We start from the raw sequence: 16,017 nt of genomic DNA, 5'->3' as shown, positions 1-16,017 counted from the left end.
AATAGCTGACCTTTTCCTTATTATATTAACGAGTATGTGGGTTATGATAAAAATAAACACACACATATAATAATGTTTTGGGGTCTAATTCTCTATTTTAAGAATTTTATGTTGACGTTCTAGTGATTCCTTGAGTAGTGAGCACACTCGCTTTGCTTGGTCATTGCAGCCACAATCCAACAATGCTTGTAGTAGAATTCGATAAGTAGCTGCTCCACTGAGTAGAGCCTTAGATTTCCATTTTTTAAGAGTGTTATATCTCATCATTTCTATAGTCCGATTATTATATTCGATGGCTTCAATTTCAGCTGGCGTTAATCCCAGCCGCGTTGCTACTAGCTCCCATTGTTCCAGCTGCAGTGAAATTTCGAAAATATGTTTATCTCTGCACTCCCTATTCCCGTCTTTGCACGTCAATCCATTGCTTGATAGTAGGGCATCTACTTCTGTGGCATGTGACAGAGCTGCTTATTCAGTAGTGTGTTCCTGCCCTCGTGCCACGGACATCCCTCGAAGTGATCCCTCTCCAACAGATGTGTTGGGAATTTCCTGTATTGAATGAAACTTCAGATAATACAATCACAATTAAACACCACATGTATAATTATAATCAACACAAGAACAAAGAACATTGAGGGGCTGCATGAGTGTTCCCTACATCATTTGGAATCGCATATATTGGTCAACTAATTATAAGGAATGCTCAACCACACTCATATTTTGACAAATTTTATGCCGACTACCATCAACGTTGTTGTTGATTTTGCAAAGATTCTTGTAGTGTGTAGCAGAGGTTAAACGACTCAAGTCGTTAGTTAATAACACATAATGCTAACTTCTAAGTCTGAAAACACACCATAGTTAAAGGTACTTGTGTTTCGGTCCAAAAGATCAAAGATCACAAACATTTTTTCATACCCTCGCTTCCAGCTCGTTTGTCGAGGGATATTGTTGATATTTACATTTCATGCTACATTTTGTTTACTGCATGCTTACAGTTGCAGAGGCACAGTTGAGTGGCGATGAAGACACAGCATCTTCTTTTTTCAGCTCATGGGCTTGGGCAGTAGTACTAAGCTGATATTGGTCCATCAGCTGTTGAAAAACTGTGCCCACTGGGTGAGAAGATGATCCTACAGTGTGCCCAGTAGCCGGTGCTGCACGTATAAGAACATAACACAACACAAATACACATTGTTGCAATCACTAATAGTTACATACCTGTATTCTGGAACCAGATCATTTCTTCAGACTGGACCTCTGATGTGATACTCTCGTCAAAAGTGCATCTTAGATTGTCGTCTTTCAAGAGTTCTGCGGCATGGAAATGAGGAACCTCCTCAGAATGTGGTAAAGAAGAAAGTGTACAAGGACAAAAGAAAGCTAACTGTAGTTGCTCCTCACTGTATCGAAGTAATTGACAAGAAGCATGTATTCCGGTATCAATTTGATTGCGAATTATTGGACACATTGCGGAACAAACATTTTTTCTTCCATTCACGTGTACTTTAACAATCGAAAAAGAGTATGATCAGAGTAACCCGGCAACTACTGTCAGGAGGAGACAACAGTACACAATTCTGAGCAATTAGTTTCGGCTTTCCCCTAATAAGCAGAAGCTTCCAACCCAACTGATGAATTAGATAAACTTGAAGGCAATAAAACACTCCTGCACGTGGCCAATCATTAGGGAATCTAATTAACAACGGACTCGCTAAAACAGACACAACACGATATTCCATTAATTTGTCTTGTGGAAGCATATCCAAAAGTGAGGGCATGAAGTACTGAGCCGTACGTGATGTGAAATCTATTTCGAAATTTGTAGGCGAAAATGGTGTTAAAATGAGATGTCTCATAAATAATTTGAGGAGATCGGGTGGAGAAAACAATCCTTTCACGTAGTGCTTATAAAAATCTTCAACAAACTCTAGTGTTATGATTCCATTATTTTGAAATTTTTGCCATTTTCCTTTCGAAAGTTGATCCTGTCCAGTACGTAGTGGCTGTTGATTTAATCCTTTTATTGTATGCTTCCTTGACCAACTCTGTCAGCTTGTCCAGGAGAACTTGAGGGCTAGTGAAGACAATGTCAGGCAAGATGTCGACATAGTAGTGAAAAATGTGTTGTTTGTGAAATAATTTCAAAGCGTCCACAAGGGCATCTTCTTCGATATGTATTTGCTTTGCGACTTCCAGACACTCTTGCTTGCTCAACACTTTTCTGTTCAGACGACTTGACATTTCTTTTAGTGACATTTCCAGCACGTACCACCGAATAGGAATGTTGATCACTTTAGAAGGAGAGTCTAAATTAAAAAATAAAAATAAAAAATAAATTTAGTTAGCTGATAAAAACAATACTGTTCTATATATCAGTAAATACCTGTATACTGGCCCCACTGTTGGCATAGGTGCCAACTTCCCCAGGTAAATTTCAGGGACAAAACATGGGGGCGTTAGCCCGCCGTCAAATAATTGGATTTTTTTGAGAATAATGGGCACATTTTTCAAGAATTCAAGAATAAAATAAGGTGAAAAAAAGCATAATTTATCAGGGCCTAACAGTATCCAAATATATGGAGATCCATGCCTCTGACCCATGCAACCTGTTGTAATGCAAAACATAATTAATTTTGTTAATGATATTCAGTAGCTGTGTTGATGTTGTGCATGTAATAATTTGCACTCAGGAAATTATATTGATCATGAGTGCATGTATCTGGATATTATAGCTGTATACATGTATACTGTGTGTGTGAATAAGCCTACATACATATGATCAAATGCAATTGTGTAGCCACAAGAGTATAGATACTCTCAAGTTATAATCTACTCTTGTCTTGGTATCCATCATAGCATTGATGACTATAGCTATGGGCATTCCCTGGTACGATAACTTCCCATGACTGACTAATCATAACAATTATTCAGAGATTAAAACATGTCAAAACAGAAAAATTAAACAATAACGATAAATAGTAAATGCCGGTTAAAATATTAAAAAAATTGATAAAATGTTGATTCATTGCTTCTAGATTATCGAGTTGCTACAGTCCACTGTGGATTTGATGAACAGTGTGTCCTCTACTATAAAACCACCACTCTTTAGTTCAGTGTGAGTCACAAAACGTGGACAACCACTTGCAATGTTCATGTCAGATTTTGGCTTGCGGAACGAGCTGCTCATGGGGTCAGGTTTGAAGCTGTCAATGATGTCCCTATTCCCCATCTGGTTGATCACTTTGAAAGTCACTTTATTCGTGAAAGGCCATTGCAGAATGTTGTCAAATTCTCCCTTCATGATCACAAAGAAGAGCGACATGTGAGTGTTCTTTCCAATACCGTCTCCTAGGATGTATAGCCTGAGGCACATCTTGTAGCCGTATCTCCCTGTGTGAAACGGAAGGCTGAAGATTGATGTGTACTTGCCTGATTGTGCGTCGGCCATTCTCTGACTGAACTGCGGGATTTTCCATATCATTTGGCCATCGTGGGAACTATTTTCTATCAGTGATAATCGAAAGTCTCTATCCTCGTACTCGGCTTGTTTTGATTTTATTGCTCTCTCTAAACTAGTTACTTTTTTTACGAGTATATCAATCTCTTCATCTTTTTTTCTCATTTGTATGGTCAGCTTTGTGTCCAGCTCAAGCTTGACTGTTTCGGTAACACTAGCGAAAGCAGCTGTACTTGCCTCATCGCTATAAATCCTTGCATTTCTGCTTTGGTAGCCATAGTCATTGTGTTTTAGTGATGAGTGTTTCGTTTTGCTTCCTTTACTAGTAAGGGCTCCATCTCTCTCAACCACGCTAGTCCTCTCAGAGCTGATGGCTGACGGTAGTAGAGGGCGTAATACACTCAAAATAGTAGCCATTAGCTGTAGATGCTCTACTTCACACTCAGCAATGTGCTTCTGTAGTTCCTCTTTTGTTCCCTGTGAATAATTAATACTTGAAGGTTGTATAGTGAAGCAAAGTATATATATACAAGGAATTGCAACGTCATTAATACAAACATTTGATGCTATATATGATGCATGCATGCCCAATCCTCTATAACATCTTAGTTGTTATGCCCACTTAATAAGCTATACTTACGGTTTGGCTGTGTTGGCATCCTAGTGGAGCTAGTGGACACGTCAAATCAGAGGCAAATGTACACGTCTTCAGATGAGCCTCCAATGCTACCGTCTTGTCCTCCCATTGGCAACCGTTCTCCTTGTAGGGGCAGAGGACCATCATCCTTGCAATCTCTCTCCTCACAAACCGATCAGGGAAGCACTGGTCTCCATCTGAATTAAGGTCTTCTTGGCAGTCAGGTCGCGGGCACTTGGGGGAACTGCATGTGTATCAGTGGAGTAACAATAAGTATAGTCCATCTATATAGTAGTAATACAACATAATTAACAATAAACAACTATAGCTGTGCAGTTATTATACTGAGCTAAGTATATAGCTGTGTTTTGTTTTAATATCTAGACAGTCATGCATATAGATCTATGTAAAATATTAAAGCCATTGCAACTCACCTAGTTGCCATTAGCTCATCTGCACAGCTCTCACACAGCCAGTGACCACACACTGACTGTACAGCATCCTTGCAGAGATGGTGGCAGTGAGGGCAAGTATACTTGTCCAACATATCTGAGTTCTGTACTATGTTGCAAACAATTTTATAGCCTGCCATGCTACTTTGATAAAAACTTGATACAATCCCACCTTGTTTGTCTGGTCTAGTTTATATTCTCTACTCTTTCTAGAGTTTGGTGCAATAGTAATGTGCCTAAACTTTTATATAAAAATGTTCATGAAATTTAGCTAGGACATTCCATTCCCAACCTTAATCAATAACTTTGGGACATTCCCTAGGCATGGGATTGCACGTGGTTACACCCCAATTTTGGGAAATTTTGTCATCAACCCTAACCCCTAACCCTAACCCTAACCCATAACCCTAACCCATCAACCCCTCAACCCAGGAGTGCACTATAGCACTATAACCAACCCTAACCCTACAAACCCCCCCCCTGTATAGTGTGTACTACTCTGACAAATTAGCCAGTGTAAATTTAGATGGGCTGTACCAAAACTGCGACCCCAAAAAATGCTGACAGTGCAGAAAGAGACCCTCAAAAAACACACAAGGAATCTATACTCTCCTCACAAAAGGAAGTATCAGATAATGAAAATCCTATCAGAAAATCATACCCATGCAAACAGGGATCATGCATACACAAGGGACCACACCCTTAGAAATTCAATGCAATATTGATGTTGGTACTTTAAATATAACTCTTATTTCGAGGGTCAGTTTTCCTAGAGTTAAAGTAGAGGTGGGAGAAGTGTGGCAAAAAGCACCCTCGGTCAGTTGCTTCTTGGGGATGGGTTAGCAAGAGGAGAAAGATCGAGTCGACTGATAAAGGAGTGTGACTCTCTCGTCAGGGCAACACCCGTGAGTTGATTCAAGATTATTTGTAATTACTGTATAGATAACAATGCATGTACTATTCCCAATCACTATAGTAAAACTAGTTTGCTCATTGTCACATAAATATTCACATACGGATGTGTTAGGGTTAAATCATCGTTTCTACTAAAAAAGAATGGCAACCATTGGCTATAATGTGCGGAAAAAAAAATTGCTCAAATTTTTGTTGGAATCTAGATCAATTGAGTCAATCTATCTTTATTAAAAGTGCATGCCTTCTACCCGACGGACCCCTGAGATCTGGAGAGAGAGAGGGAAAACGTCATGACATGAACTCTGCTGCATGCATGCATGCATGCATGGCCAGTACAATACTAATCACGTGTAAAACGTAAAACAGTGCATGGAATGTACAATTTAGAATGCAGTGTGAAAATGGCCCCCATGCACAGAATAATCAACAAACAGAACATTCATAGCATTGAATTATACTTGCTACACTACTTTATGCATGCGGTAGTAGACTTACATGTTTCTGGAGTGTTGTCCATGTATAGAGTCCTTGCCGCCTGCTGAGCTCTAAACTGAACTCTAGCCGTGAGAACATTCCTCCGGCCATACCAGCCTCTCATGGGCCTCCAGTGCAGCCATGCAGACGTCTCTCATCTGTGTATAGGGTATATGTAGAGGGAGATAAAAGTAGTAATAGCACCACATGTATATGTTCCATGAACATGCGATTGAGATCAAAAAAGTTTCAATTACATGCAGTGTATGTTTATTAGCTGTTCTTACATTAGGGTGGGGTGGAGGGAAAGAACAATATAGACTCATTGCAGTGATGCAATTGTCACCGGAATGTCATTGAAATGTCAGACATTTTGGAGTACACATCAATTAAAGTAGGCCCTGCCAGTGCCGTCTGTGCATGTATTCAACTCTTTATTTGGATTTAGGGTACTTCGACCATTTCGAACCTGTTTGAACTATATGATTCTTGAATGCTTGTGGTTTGAAATGGTCGAACTAATTGATATATACTACTGGAAATAACCAATGTTTACTTCAGTCTTCTGTCAAGGGCGTATAAAAAGTAAGAGGGCATGCAATTGACTGTCAACCCTACGTGCGAGCAAAAACCAAAGCCACAAACCGGATATACTCAGTCTGTACTATAATACACAAGCATCTAGATATTACTGTCACCTTTTTAGCTTTTGCTTGCAAGCTGTTGCATGTCCTCTCTCTTTTATATGCCCTTGCTGCTTTGCACGAGCACTCACCACTTTCCCTTTGCATGTCCTGATTCCATCTCTGGGGACTTGCGACTGTCCCAAATCCATTCCACAGGAGGGGGAAACCTGCACAGTCAATGAGTTCACAGCACACACAGTCACATGATCACCTATACGGTGCCATATCTGCCATTTTTTGTCATGAGGTAATCCCATGCATAGATTACTAAGAGAGGAGAATAATTATCTTGTGCAATGTAACAATACCTAGAAAAGGCTTTGGTGCACTGCAAATACAACATTCCCAATATTAATCTCTGTACATCTAGCTATAATGTGAATGCATCAGGGAATTAGATACATATTTCACTTTAATTTACTGTTTTTTTAATATCTAAAAAAGGTTTATACATATTTTGGGACAAAACAATTGAGGGCAAGTTGTCATACAGAATGTAGATGCTTGATCAGCGAAAACCATGAATTGTTGGAGTTTGGTGACTTATTTAGATGCTCCAGTCCTTAATTCTCTTTATGTCCTGGTGGGGGCGATTCAAGTGGTCTACATGCGGTAGTCTACAAGACAATTCTATTGAGTAATCTAAAATTGGCACCCATGCAGAGAGTGAGACCACCGCCACAAATAGCAGGTGATCAAGACGAAGACTATGAATTTTCTGGAATAGAGAAACAGTCACAGATTGTTCAAAAACTGAGTCCAAGGAAAGCCACCGAAAAGAAAAATAGACACGAAAAATCTCAACCGTATCAGCTCAGAAAAGGACCCCACTTACCAACAGACGATACGCAGCTACTCAAGAAGGAACTGCCTAAGGCTGAGGTTAAAGTGAACTTTACTCAGAGCTTCAAAGAAACAGAGGGAAAAACTTCCATTTGTGGGTGCCCTATCATCAGCATTTGTGTGAGTGCATGATCACACTTATTTTTTTTAGTGGCTAACGGTCATTCCGCGAAAGTTTATACCCTCGAAACATACCTGCTATACGGTATTCACAGTAATACCAGCACAGCTACTGAATTTGGGTTCAAGTACTGAACTCATATGCAGAAAGGTTTCCGCAAAATAGCAGTCTTCGTGGGTATAAATATTCGTGATACAAGCTGAATCAGCGAAAATGGCAAACATTTACACCCTCGAAATATACCCGCTATACGGTAACCCTACACATTAATTTGTCTCAATATAATTATAGTATTGATAACACATTTTCTATATAATGGGCATTTCCTAGTACGATAACTTCCCGGAACTAATCATAATAATTTTTAAATTAAATTATGTTAGCTTAAAAGTAGAAAAATGAGCAATAAGTGATAGTAAATGCAAACAATAACAATAAATCAATGCAGGTGATAATATGCGGGAAAAAAGATGGACACAAGATATTGATTTAATTGTGTCCTATAGATAAGTTAAGATCCTAGTTATGAGTTGCTACAATCCACTGTGCATTTGATGAACAGAGTGTCATCTACTATAAATCCACCGCTCTTTAGTTCAGTGTGAGATACAAAACGTGGACAACCACTTGCAATGTTCATGTCCGACTTTGGCTTGCAGAAAGAGCTGCTCATGGGGTCAGGTTTGAAGCTGTCTATGATGTCCCTATTCCCCGTCTGGTTGATCAGCTTGAAGGTCACTTTGTTCATGAAAGGCCATGACAGAATATTGTCAAACTCTCCCTTCATTATGACAAAGAACAGCGACATGTGAGTGTTCTTTCCGATACCGTCTCCTAGGATGTATAGCCTGAGGCACATCTTGTAGCCGTATCTCCCCGTGTAAAACGGAAGGCTGAAGATTGATGTGTACTTGCCTGATTGTGCGTCGGCCATTCTTTGACTGAACTGTGGGATCTTCCAGATCATTTGGCCATCGTACGAACTATTTTCTATCAGTGATAATCGAAAGTCTCTATCCTCGTACTCAGCTTGTTTCGATTTCATTGCTCTCTCTAAACTAGTTACTTTTTTTACGAGTACATCAATCTCTTCATCTTTTTTTCTCATTTGTGTGGTCAGTCTCGTGTCCAGCTCAAGCTTGACCTTTTTTGTAACACTATCAAAAGAAGTTGTACTTGCTTCATCACTATAGATCCTTCTGCTTTGGTAGCCATAGTCATCCTGTTTTAGTTCTGAGTGTTTTGTTTTGCTTCCTTTGCTAGTAAGGGCTCCATCTCTCTCAACCACGGTGACGCTAGTACTCTCAGAGCTGAGTGCTGACGGTAGTAGTGCTGATGGTAGTAGTGGACGTAATACACTCAAAATAGCCGTCATTAGCTGTAGATGTTCCACTCTAAACTCAGCAATGTGTTTCTGTAGTTCCTCTTTCGTTCCCTGTAAATTAATAAGGTTGTATAGTGAAGCAAGTATAGATACAAGGAATTGCAGTCTTAAAATTAAGCCTTAGTAGATTACATTATAGTTAGATGCTATATGAGTGTGTTACAAGAGTTTGCAATCCTCTCTGACATTTTAGCTGTTATGCCTATACTTTATACTAGACTACATGCATGCAGTATATACAGACTACTTACTGTTTGTCTGTGTTGGCATCCTAGAGAAGCTAGTGGACACGTCAAATCAGAGGCGAATGTACACGTCTTCAGATGAGCCTCCAGGTCTGCCATCTTGTTCTCCCATTGGCAACCGTTGTCTTTGTGGGGGCAAAAAATAATCATCTTTGCAATCTCTTTCCTCACATAGCGATCGGGGAAGCACTGTTCTCCGTCTGATTTGAGGTCTTCTTGGCAGTCAGGTCGCGGGCACTTGGGGAAACTGTAGAAAAAATTCAGTTGTATAGTAATACCATACAACTTGTGAACAAATTATTTAATTGTAGCTGCACAATAGCTAGTGTTCAGTTAGCATTAGATATAGATCTAGAGCTATACTTCAATGTGGTAATGTTAAGAGTCTATCTACAGCAGGCAATAAGCTACTAGCTATCATTACAACTCACCTAGTTGCCATTAGCTCATCTGCACAGCTCTCACACAGCCAGTGACCACACACTGACTGTACGGCATTCTGTAAGAGATTGTTACAGAGAGGGCATTCAAACTTATTAAACAAATTTGGATCTTTGACATGGTTGCGAACTAATCTGTAGGTAGTCATTCTGCTCTTGATTTTCCTTGATTTAATAAGCTAAGTAATGATTGAAGTAGAGCTCCATTGTATTTATAGTGTCAGAATGGCCTCTAGAACTAGACCGGCATTTCTACAACACTCTTTAATACACTGTACTTTGTACTTTGGGGAAATTCAGAAAATGTTGATTTTCTAGTTCTGTATGAATAGTGTTCTATTCCTGTTACAACTTGTTTGACAGACTCTGCTTGCTGAGCGTGTATCCAAGAGGTTTGACAGGGTTAAAAGGTCATTAATGAATTGATCACATGCTCTATATTAATCAAAGGGGGAGATCAACCTGATGGTTTTTCATGATGTACGTATTCACCTGAATTACCGGGACACTCTATTCTAAGGGACACTTTGAACTTACGTAATTTTTTTCACTCTATATATATTTAAGGAACAACAGGAAATGTAAATATTTTTAGACGTCCCGATCTACGAAAAAAAGCATGCGAATACACCAACTGCATAACTATCCTCTGGGTTTCCATTTTCCTGTTTTTCAACAGCTGTTCTCCTATTTGTGGATTCCACACATCTTTGTAGACATGGAACCCGCGTACATAGCTTCTAAACTGCACGAAAGACATTTTAGCTGCAGAGCTAGCCTCGGCCTAGCGCCTGGAATCGAGGCCGCGTACGTACCTTAAATGGGGAAATATTCGTTCTAATTATTACGGGACACCCTAATACAAGGGACACTTTGACTTTAAGGTAATTTTTCTTGCTCTATTCCAAGGGACACTGCAAGCCGTAATTATTTTTTTGTGTCCCGGTAATTTGGGTGAATACGGTGCCCATTTTTCATCATTTTGATGACTATATTTTTCCCTTACATTTACTGAGTGGCTTATAAATTATACGTGTGATCTGGCTCCCACACACACAAACAGATAAAAAACAAGTGGGGCTAGAGCAAATCGGCCCCTGGGGACAGATTAGCAAAAAAATAAGATTGACCAACTGATAAAGGAGTGTGACGCTCTCGGCAATGCAACACCTGTGAGTTTTATGCTGCTCAGTATTTTAGAGACAACAAAATGTCCCCATACAGTAGTACTTTTATGCTTATCTCTACTATCCGCCTCTTTCAGGTAAAGTACCTTATTAATTAACCTAACCCAAAGCTGCGCCGCAGCTTACGTTTCGAGTTATAGTAGTCGGTCAGTCTGTCTGTCTGTCTGTCATTCTGTGTATTCTGAGTTTGATCACCTGGATGTGATAGCGCTGCGTTTGTTCCATGGGCATGGTAGCCTCAACACAACAAGGTAATTTTAGCAGATTTAATTTTAAAGCTTTGTTGTCAAATAAAAGTGAGCAAAGTATAGTATTATAATTTGTTCACACAAACTTTCTATTCAACTTATGAGTTAGCCTTGCAATAAAGCGCTAGCTTTTTGTTAGCTACAAGAGTCAGAAAAGAGTCAGAAAAGAGCTGCAAAGCTGTACTGCCAGAGCGAACTCTAACCTACACCCCCTCTGCATGTATATGCACAGATGAACCACATGCATGCAGTATCCGCCCACGTCGTATGTTTTTGTTGAGAGTAATCAGAGGCTAATTGCTTGAGCTGCACCGCGCCTGTCGGACCTCTTCTGGTACCACTCCTATACGTGCGTAGAAGTGGAGTACACACGAAAATCACTCAGCATGCTGGGTAGAAATGGCTCAGGACAATCACACGCATATGCAGTATATAGTACATGTACACAGAAGAACCCTACCTGCTAGGACAATCATGCACATGCAGTATATATAGAACCACTCACATGTTTCGTAGAGTCCTTGCCGCCTGCTGAGCTCTGACCTGAGCCTCTAGCCGTGAGAACATCCCCCCGGCCATACCAGCCTCTCGACTCTTGTTGGACTGGAGGGGGTCAGCCCTTTAGTGCAGCCAGACGTCTCCCTTCTGTGCATGCATTGGGTATAGGGTGGAGAGAATAGTATATAATTATGTTTTGTTGAAACATGCTTGATTCAGTGGAGTAGAAACAGTTAAAAGGTTGGGGGGCCACTCGAGTGGTGCGAAACACCACCCAAGTGGGACTGCCCCTGGCATGGAGCGCCAGAAAATTTGAGGCAGGAAGCCACACCTTCTCATTATGACATCATAATCTCTAAAATATAAACATTGATTATAGCGCGAAATTTTCGAGGCACTTATATTTCGTGGATTTGCCTCTAAAAGCATTTTCGTTGCACAATGTTCGCGGAATGACTGCTTACCGGAAGCCACGCCTATAAATCTTTGCACGTTATAGCAGGTAATTCAATTTTCATGGACTTAATTTTCGTGTAGGATTGCTACCTGTGAAATCCACGAAAATTAAGCCCCTCGAACATTTCGCGCTATACGGTATACCAGAGCATTATCTGCATGCTTGTTAATTTTGCTGTCCATACTCTATTCCATTCCGCATTCCTCTAATTAAGAGCGCATAAAAAGTGATGGTAGTCTTACTGAATTCTGTGCATGCAGCAGCTATAGTAATACAGCTTTTTCATGGTCCACCAAAGTCCATATACTATCATTTTTGTGTATAGATCTTTTTTATGGCAAGGAATTTGTCAACATACATGTACAGTTGCCATTCAGGGGCACAAAGAAAATCCATCAATAAGCTAATTAATTACTATAATAGTAAACAAGCCTATATATAAATGCTACTCTACAAAGTTGTTCAATTAGCTGTGCATATCTTTCTCTATATTCAGTCATAATACCAGTAGCAAAATCCTTTGCAGACGGTAGGCCCAGCAAACTGCACAGCCCAGAATGCGGCCCTTACTTGTGGAAGTTTTAGAGGGATTCTTCAACAAAATGCCTGTATACATGCATGTATAAACATGACTCACCTTTCATTACTATTGCATGTATACTCACTTGAATTGATCTAGTTCCCCTTTGACATGCTCTGATATAAGACTTCTCATTGCAGGCAGCATATGACATTGTCTGATAAGGGTCACCTAGTGACAATGAATGTAGCACATATATAGATGCATATGCAGCGACTGAGTGTTATCTAGGACATACCATACCTCATCGAAAACACTAGTCACCAAAATAGCATTCACATCTGGAACGAAAAAGGTGGTATACCAATATGACCACAATCAATACTACCACAGGAATTTTCATGCTCAGTACTGCTTTCAATTTCAACTGACAGCTATAGTGTTCAGATACACTCTTTTATATGGGAGAATCTAGGATGTACACATTCCCAAATTATTCCTTGTGGAGTACATGGTTCCTATGTTGATCTTACATTTTGGTACCTATTAGTAGCATGTATTGTACAAGGAACCAATATGTAGCATTCGTGAATGCATGATCACACTTATTTTTTTTAGTAGCTGTGCATGCTTGTGCATATTAATTATAGTCTAGACATTATTTATAATCTCTGGTCAAATAGTTCGGTGGGTGCATTGAGTTCAGTACTTGAACCCAAATTCAGTAGTTACTGTGTGAATACTGTATAGCAGGTATGTTTCGAGGGTATAAACTTTCGCGGAATGACCGTTAGAAAGATTTTTGCCAAATAGCAGTCTTTGTGGGTATAAATGTTGGCGATACAAGCTGAATCAGCGAAAACGGCGAACATTTACACCCTCGAAATATACCCGCTATACAGTAACCCTACACATTACTTTGTCAATATAATTATAGTATTGATAACACATTTTCTATATAATGGGCATTTCCTAGTACGATAACTTTCCGGAACTAATCATAATTTTTAAATTAAATTATGTTAGCTTAAAAGTAGAAAAATGAGCAATAACAATAAGTGATAGTAAATGCAAACAATAACAATAAATGAATACAGGTGGTAATATGCGGGAAAAAAGATGGACACAAGATATTGATTTAATTGTGTCCTATAGATAAGTTAAGATCCTAGTTATGAGTTGCTACAATCCACTGTGCATTTGATGAACAGAGTGTCATCTACTATAAATCCACCGCTCTTTAGTTCAGTGTGAGATACAAAACGTGGACAACCACTTGCAATGTTCATGTCCGACTTTGGCTTGCAGAAAGAGCTGCTCATGGGGTCAGGTTTGAAGCTGTCTATGATGTCCCTATTCCCCGTCTGATTGATCAGCTTGAAGGCCACCTTGTTCGTGAAAGGCCATGACAGAATATTGTCAAACTCTCCCTTCATTATGACAAAGAAGAGCGACATGTGAGTGTTCTTTCCGATACCGTCTCCTAGGATGTATAGCCTGAGGCACATCTTGTAGCCGTACCTCCCTGTGTGAAACGGAAGGCTGAAGATTGATGTGTACTTTCCTGATTGTGCGTCGGCCATCCTCTGACTGAACTGCGGTATCTTCCAGATCATTTGGCCATCGTACGAAGTATTTTCTATCAGTGATAATCGAAAGTCTCTATCCTCGTACTCGGCTTGTTTCGATTTCATTGCTCTCTCTAAACTACTCACTTTTTTTATAAGTGTATCAATTTCTTCATCTTTTTTTCTCATTTGTGTGGTCAGTTTTGTGTCGAGCTCAAGCTTCACCTTTTCTGTAACACTAGCGAAAGCAGCTGTACTTCCCTCATCGCTATAGATCCTTCTGCTTTGGTAGCCATAGCCATCGTGTTTCGTTTTGCTTCCTTTACTAGTAAGGGCTCCATCTCTCTCAACCACGCTAGTCCTCTCAGAGCTGATGGCTGACGGTAGTAGAGGGCGTAATACACTCAAAATAGTAGCCATTAGCTGTAGATGCTCCGGTCCACACTCAGCAATGTGTTTCTGTAGTTCCTCTTTCGTTCCCTGTAAATTAATAAGGTTGTATATATAGTGCAGAAAGTATACAAGGAACTGTAGAGTATTAAAATTAAGCCTTACAGTAGTTTGATGCTATATAAGTGTTACAATCCTCTGTAACATCTGAGCTGTTATGCCTATACTTGTATACACTAGACTACATGCAGTATAGACTGCTTACATTTTGGCTGTGTTGGCATCCTAGTAGAGCTAGTGGACATGTCACATCAGAGGCGAATGTACACGTCTTCAGATGAGCATCTAAAGCAGCCGTCTTGTCCTCCCATTGGCAACCATTGTTTTTGTAGGGGCAAAGGACGATCATCTTTGCAATCTCTTTCCTCACAAACCGATCGGGGAAGCACTGTTCTCCATCTGAATTGAGGTCTTCTTGGCAGTTAGGTCGCGGGCATTTGGGCGAACTGTAGAAAAATTAACTTATAGTTAACTACACAACTTGTAAACAACTATATACTTGTAGCTGTAGACTCGCATGCCGTTACTGTTGCAGGCGAACAGTAGACTGGTCAAACTCCGTGTTGAGACTCGTGTTGCACAGTCAGCATATCAGAAAATATTTTAAGTGGCTGCGGTTTTCGTGACGTCAGTATACTGCATGTGATACATAGAGTTTTCTAGTGAAACGTCACTATCATTGATCTTGCGGTAACCGCATGCGGTTAGTTGCCACAAATATCGTGGCAAACGTTACACGAGTCTCTACACGGAGTTTGACCAGTCCCTTTCTCAAGGGCTGGCTGGCGAGTCTATTGTAGCTGTACAGTAGGCATATATAGTGTTTAGAGAGAAAAAAGAGCAAGTGCATTAGAAGGCTATCTACCTGAGCATGCAAATTACTAGGCTATTATAGCTATCGTTACAACTCACCTAGTTGCCATTAGTTGATCTGCACAGCTCTCACACAGCCAGTGACCGCACACTGACTGTACAGCATTCTGTAAGAGATTGTTACAGAGAGGACATTCGAACTTGTCAAATAAATTTGCATCTTTGACATGGTTGCGAACTATTCTGTAAGTAGTCATTCTGCTCTTGACTCATTAAGCTAAGTAATGATTGTGAAGTAAGTAGGTACCCATGATTTTCTCTATTTTATAGTCAGTACTAGGAATGGCCCTGCATCTTCTAGCTTTTTCTACACCACACTGTATTAATAGTTGGGGAATTCCAGAGAATGTTGATTTTCCAGTTCTGTATGAATAGTGTTATCTAGATCTATTTCCTGTTACAAACCAAGAGTTCATTAGACTCTTGTACAAACTTGTTGAATCTGGTTGAGCTTGATACCCAAGTCTAGGTCAAAAGGTCATTATGAATCATTACATGCTCTATAATGAAATGGGGAGATCAAACCTGATGCATTTTTATGACTATTTTTGCATTACAT

The 16,017-nt window shown here is 39.9% G+C and overlaps 3 protein-coding genes across 4 annotated transcripts in view; all 3 read right to left on the bottom strand.

The window, feature by feature from the left end:
* Positions 1-4,837, bottom strand: part of LOC135340410 (TNF receptor-associated factor 3-like) — a 32,058-nt gene extending 27,221 nt beyond the window's left edge. Inside the window, exons 1-3 of one of the 2 annotated variants that reach the window (XM_064536757.1) lie at positions 4,532-4,837; positions 4,101-4,341; positions 2,910-3,937 (exon numbers count right to left, since the gene is read on the bottom strand). In XM_064536757.1, the coding sequence (XP_064392827.1) occupies positions 3,035-3,937; positions 4,101-4,341; positions 4,532-4,689 (1,302 nt within the window). In that variant the 5' untranslated portion in view covers positions 4,690-4,837 and the 3' untranslated portion in view covers positions 2,910-3,034. Of the gene's footprint in view, positions 1-2,909; positions 3,938-4,100; positions 4,342-4,531 lie in introns of those variants that run through there. The other variant, XM_064536759.1, reaches the window with a different exon arrangement.
* On the bottom strand, positions 12-9,925 carry LOC135340409 (TNF receptor-associated factor 3-like). Its single transcript, XM_064536756.1, has 6 exons — positions 9,649-9,925; positions 9,224-9,464; positions 6,714-9,023; positions 1,222-2,309; positions 997-1,157; positions 12-549 (listed from the first exon to the last, which is right to left on the bottom strand). The coding sequence occupies exons 1-3, from the start codon at positions 9,804-9,806 to the stop codon at positions 8,112-8,114; spliced, it is 1,311 nt and encodes a 436-aa protein (XP_064392826.1). The 5' UTR covers positions 9,807-9,925; the 3' UTR covers positions 12-549; positions 997-1,157; positions 1,222-2,309; positions 6,714-8,111.
* Positions 9,926-13,568: 3,643 nt separating this feature from the next.
* On the bottom strand, positions 13,569-15,795 carry LOC135340412 (TNF receptor-associated factor 3-like). Its single transcript, XM_064536763.1, has 3 exons — positions 15,498-15,795; positions 14,791-15,031; positions 13,569-14,615 (listed from the first exon to the last, which is right to left on the bottom strand). The coding sequence occupies exons 1-3, from the start codon at positions 15,653-15,655 to the stop codon at positions 13,740-13,742; spliced, it is 1,275 nt and encodes a 424-aa protein (XP_064392833.1). The 5' UTR covers positions 15,656-15,795; the 3' UTR covers positions 13,569-13,739.
* Positions 15,796-16,017: the final 222 nt, after the last annotated feature.

This window comes from Halichondria panicea, chromosome 8 (genome assembly GCF_963675165.1).
Source record: "Halichondria panicea chromosome 8, odHalPani1.1, whole genome shotgun sequence".
NCBI classification, from domain to species: domain Eukaryota; kingdom Metazoa; phylum Porifera; class Demospongiae; order Suberitida; family Halichondriidae; genus Halichondria; species Halichondria panicea.
The sequence above is the reverse complement of the archived record's forward strand: the minus strand, read 5'-3'. Positions and strand labels throughout refer to the sequence as shown.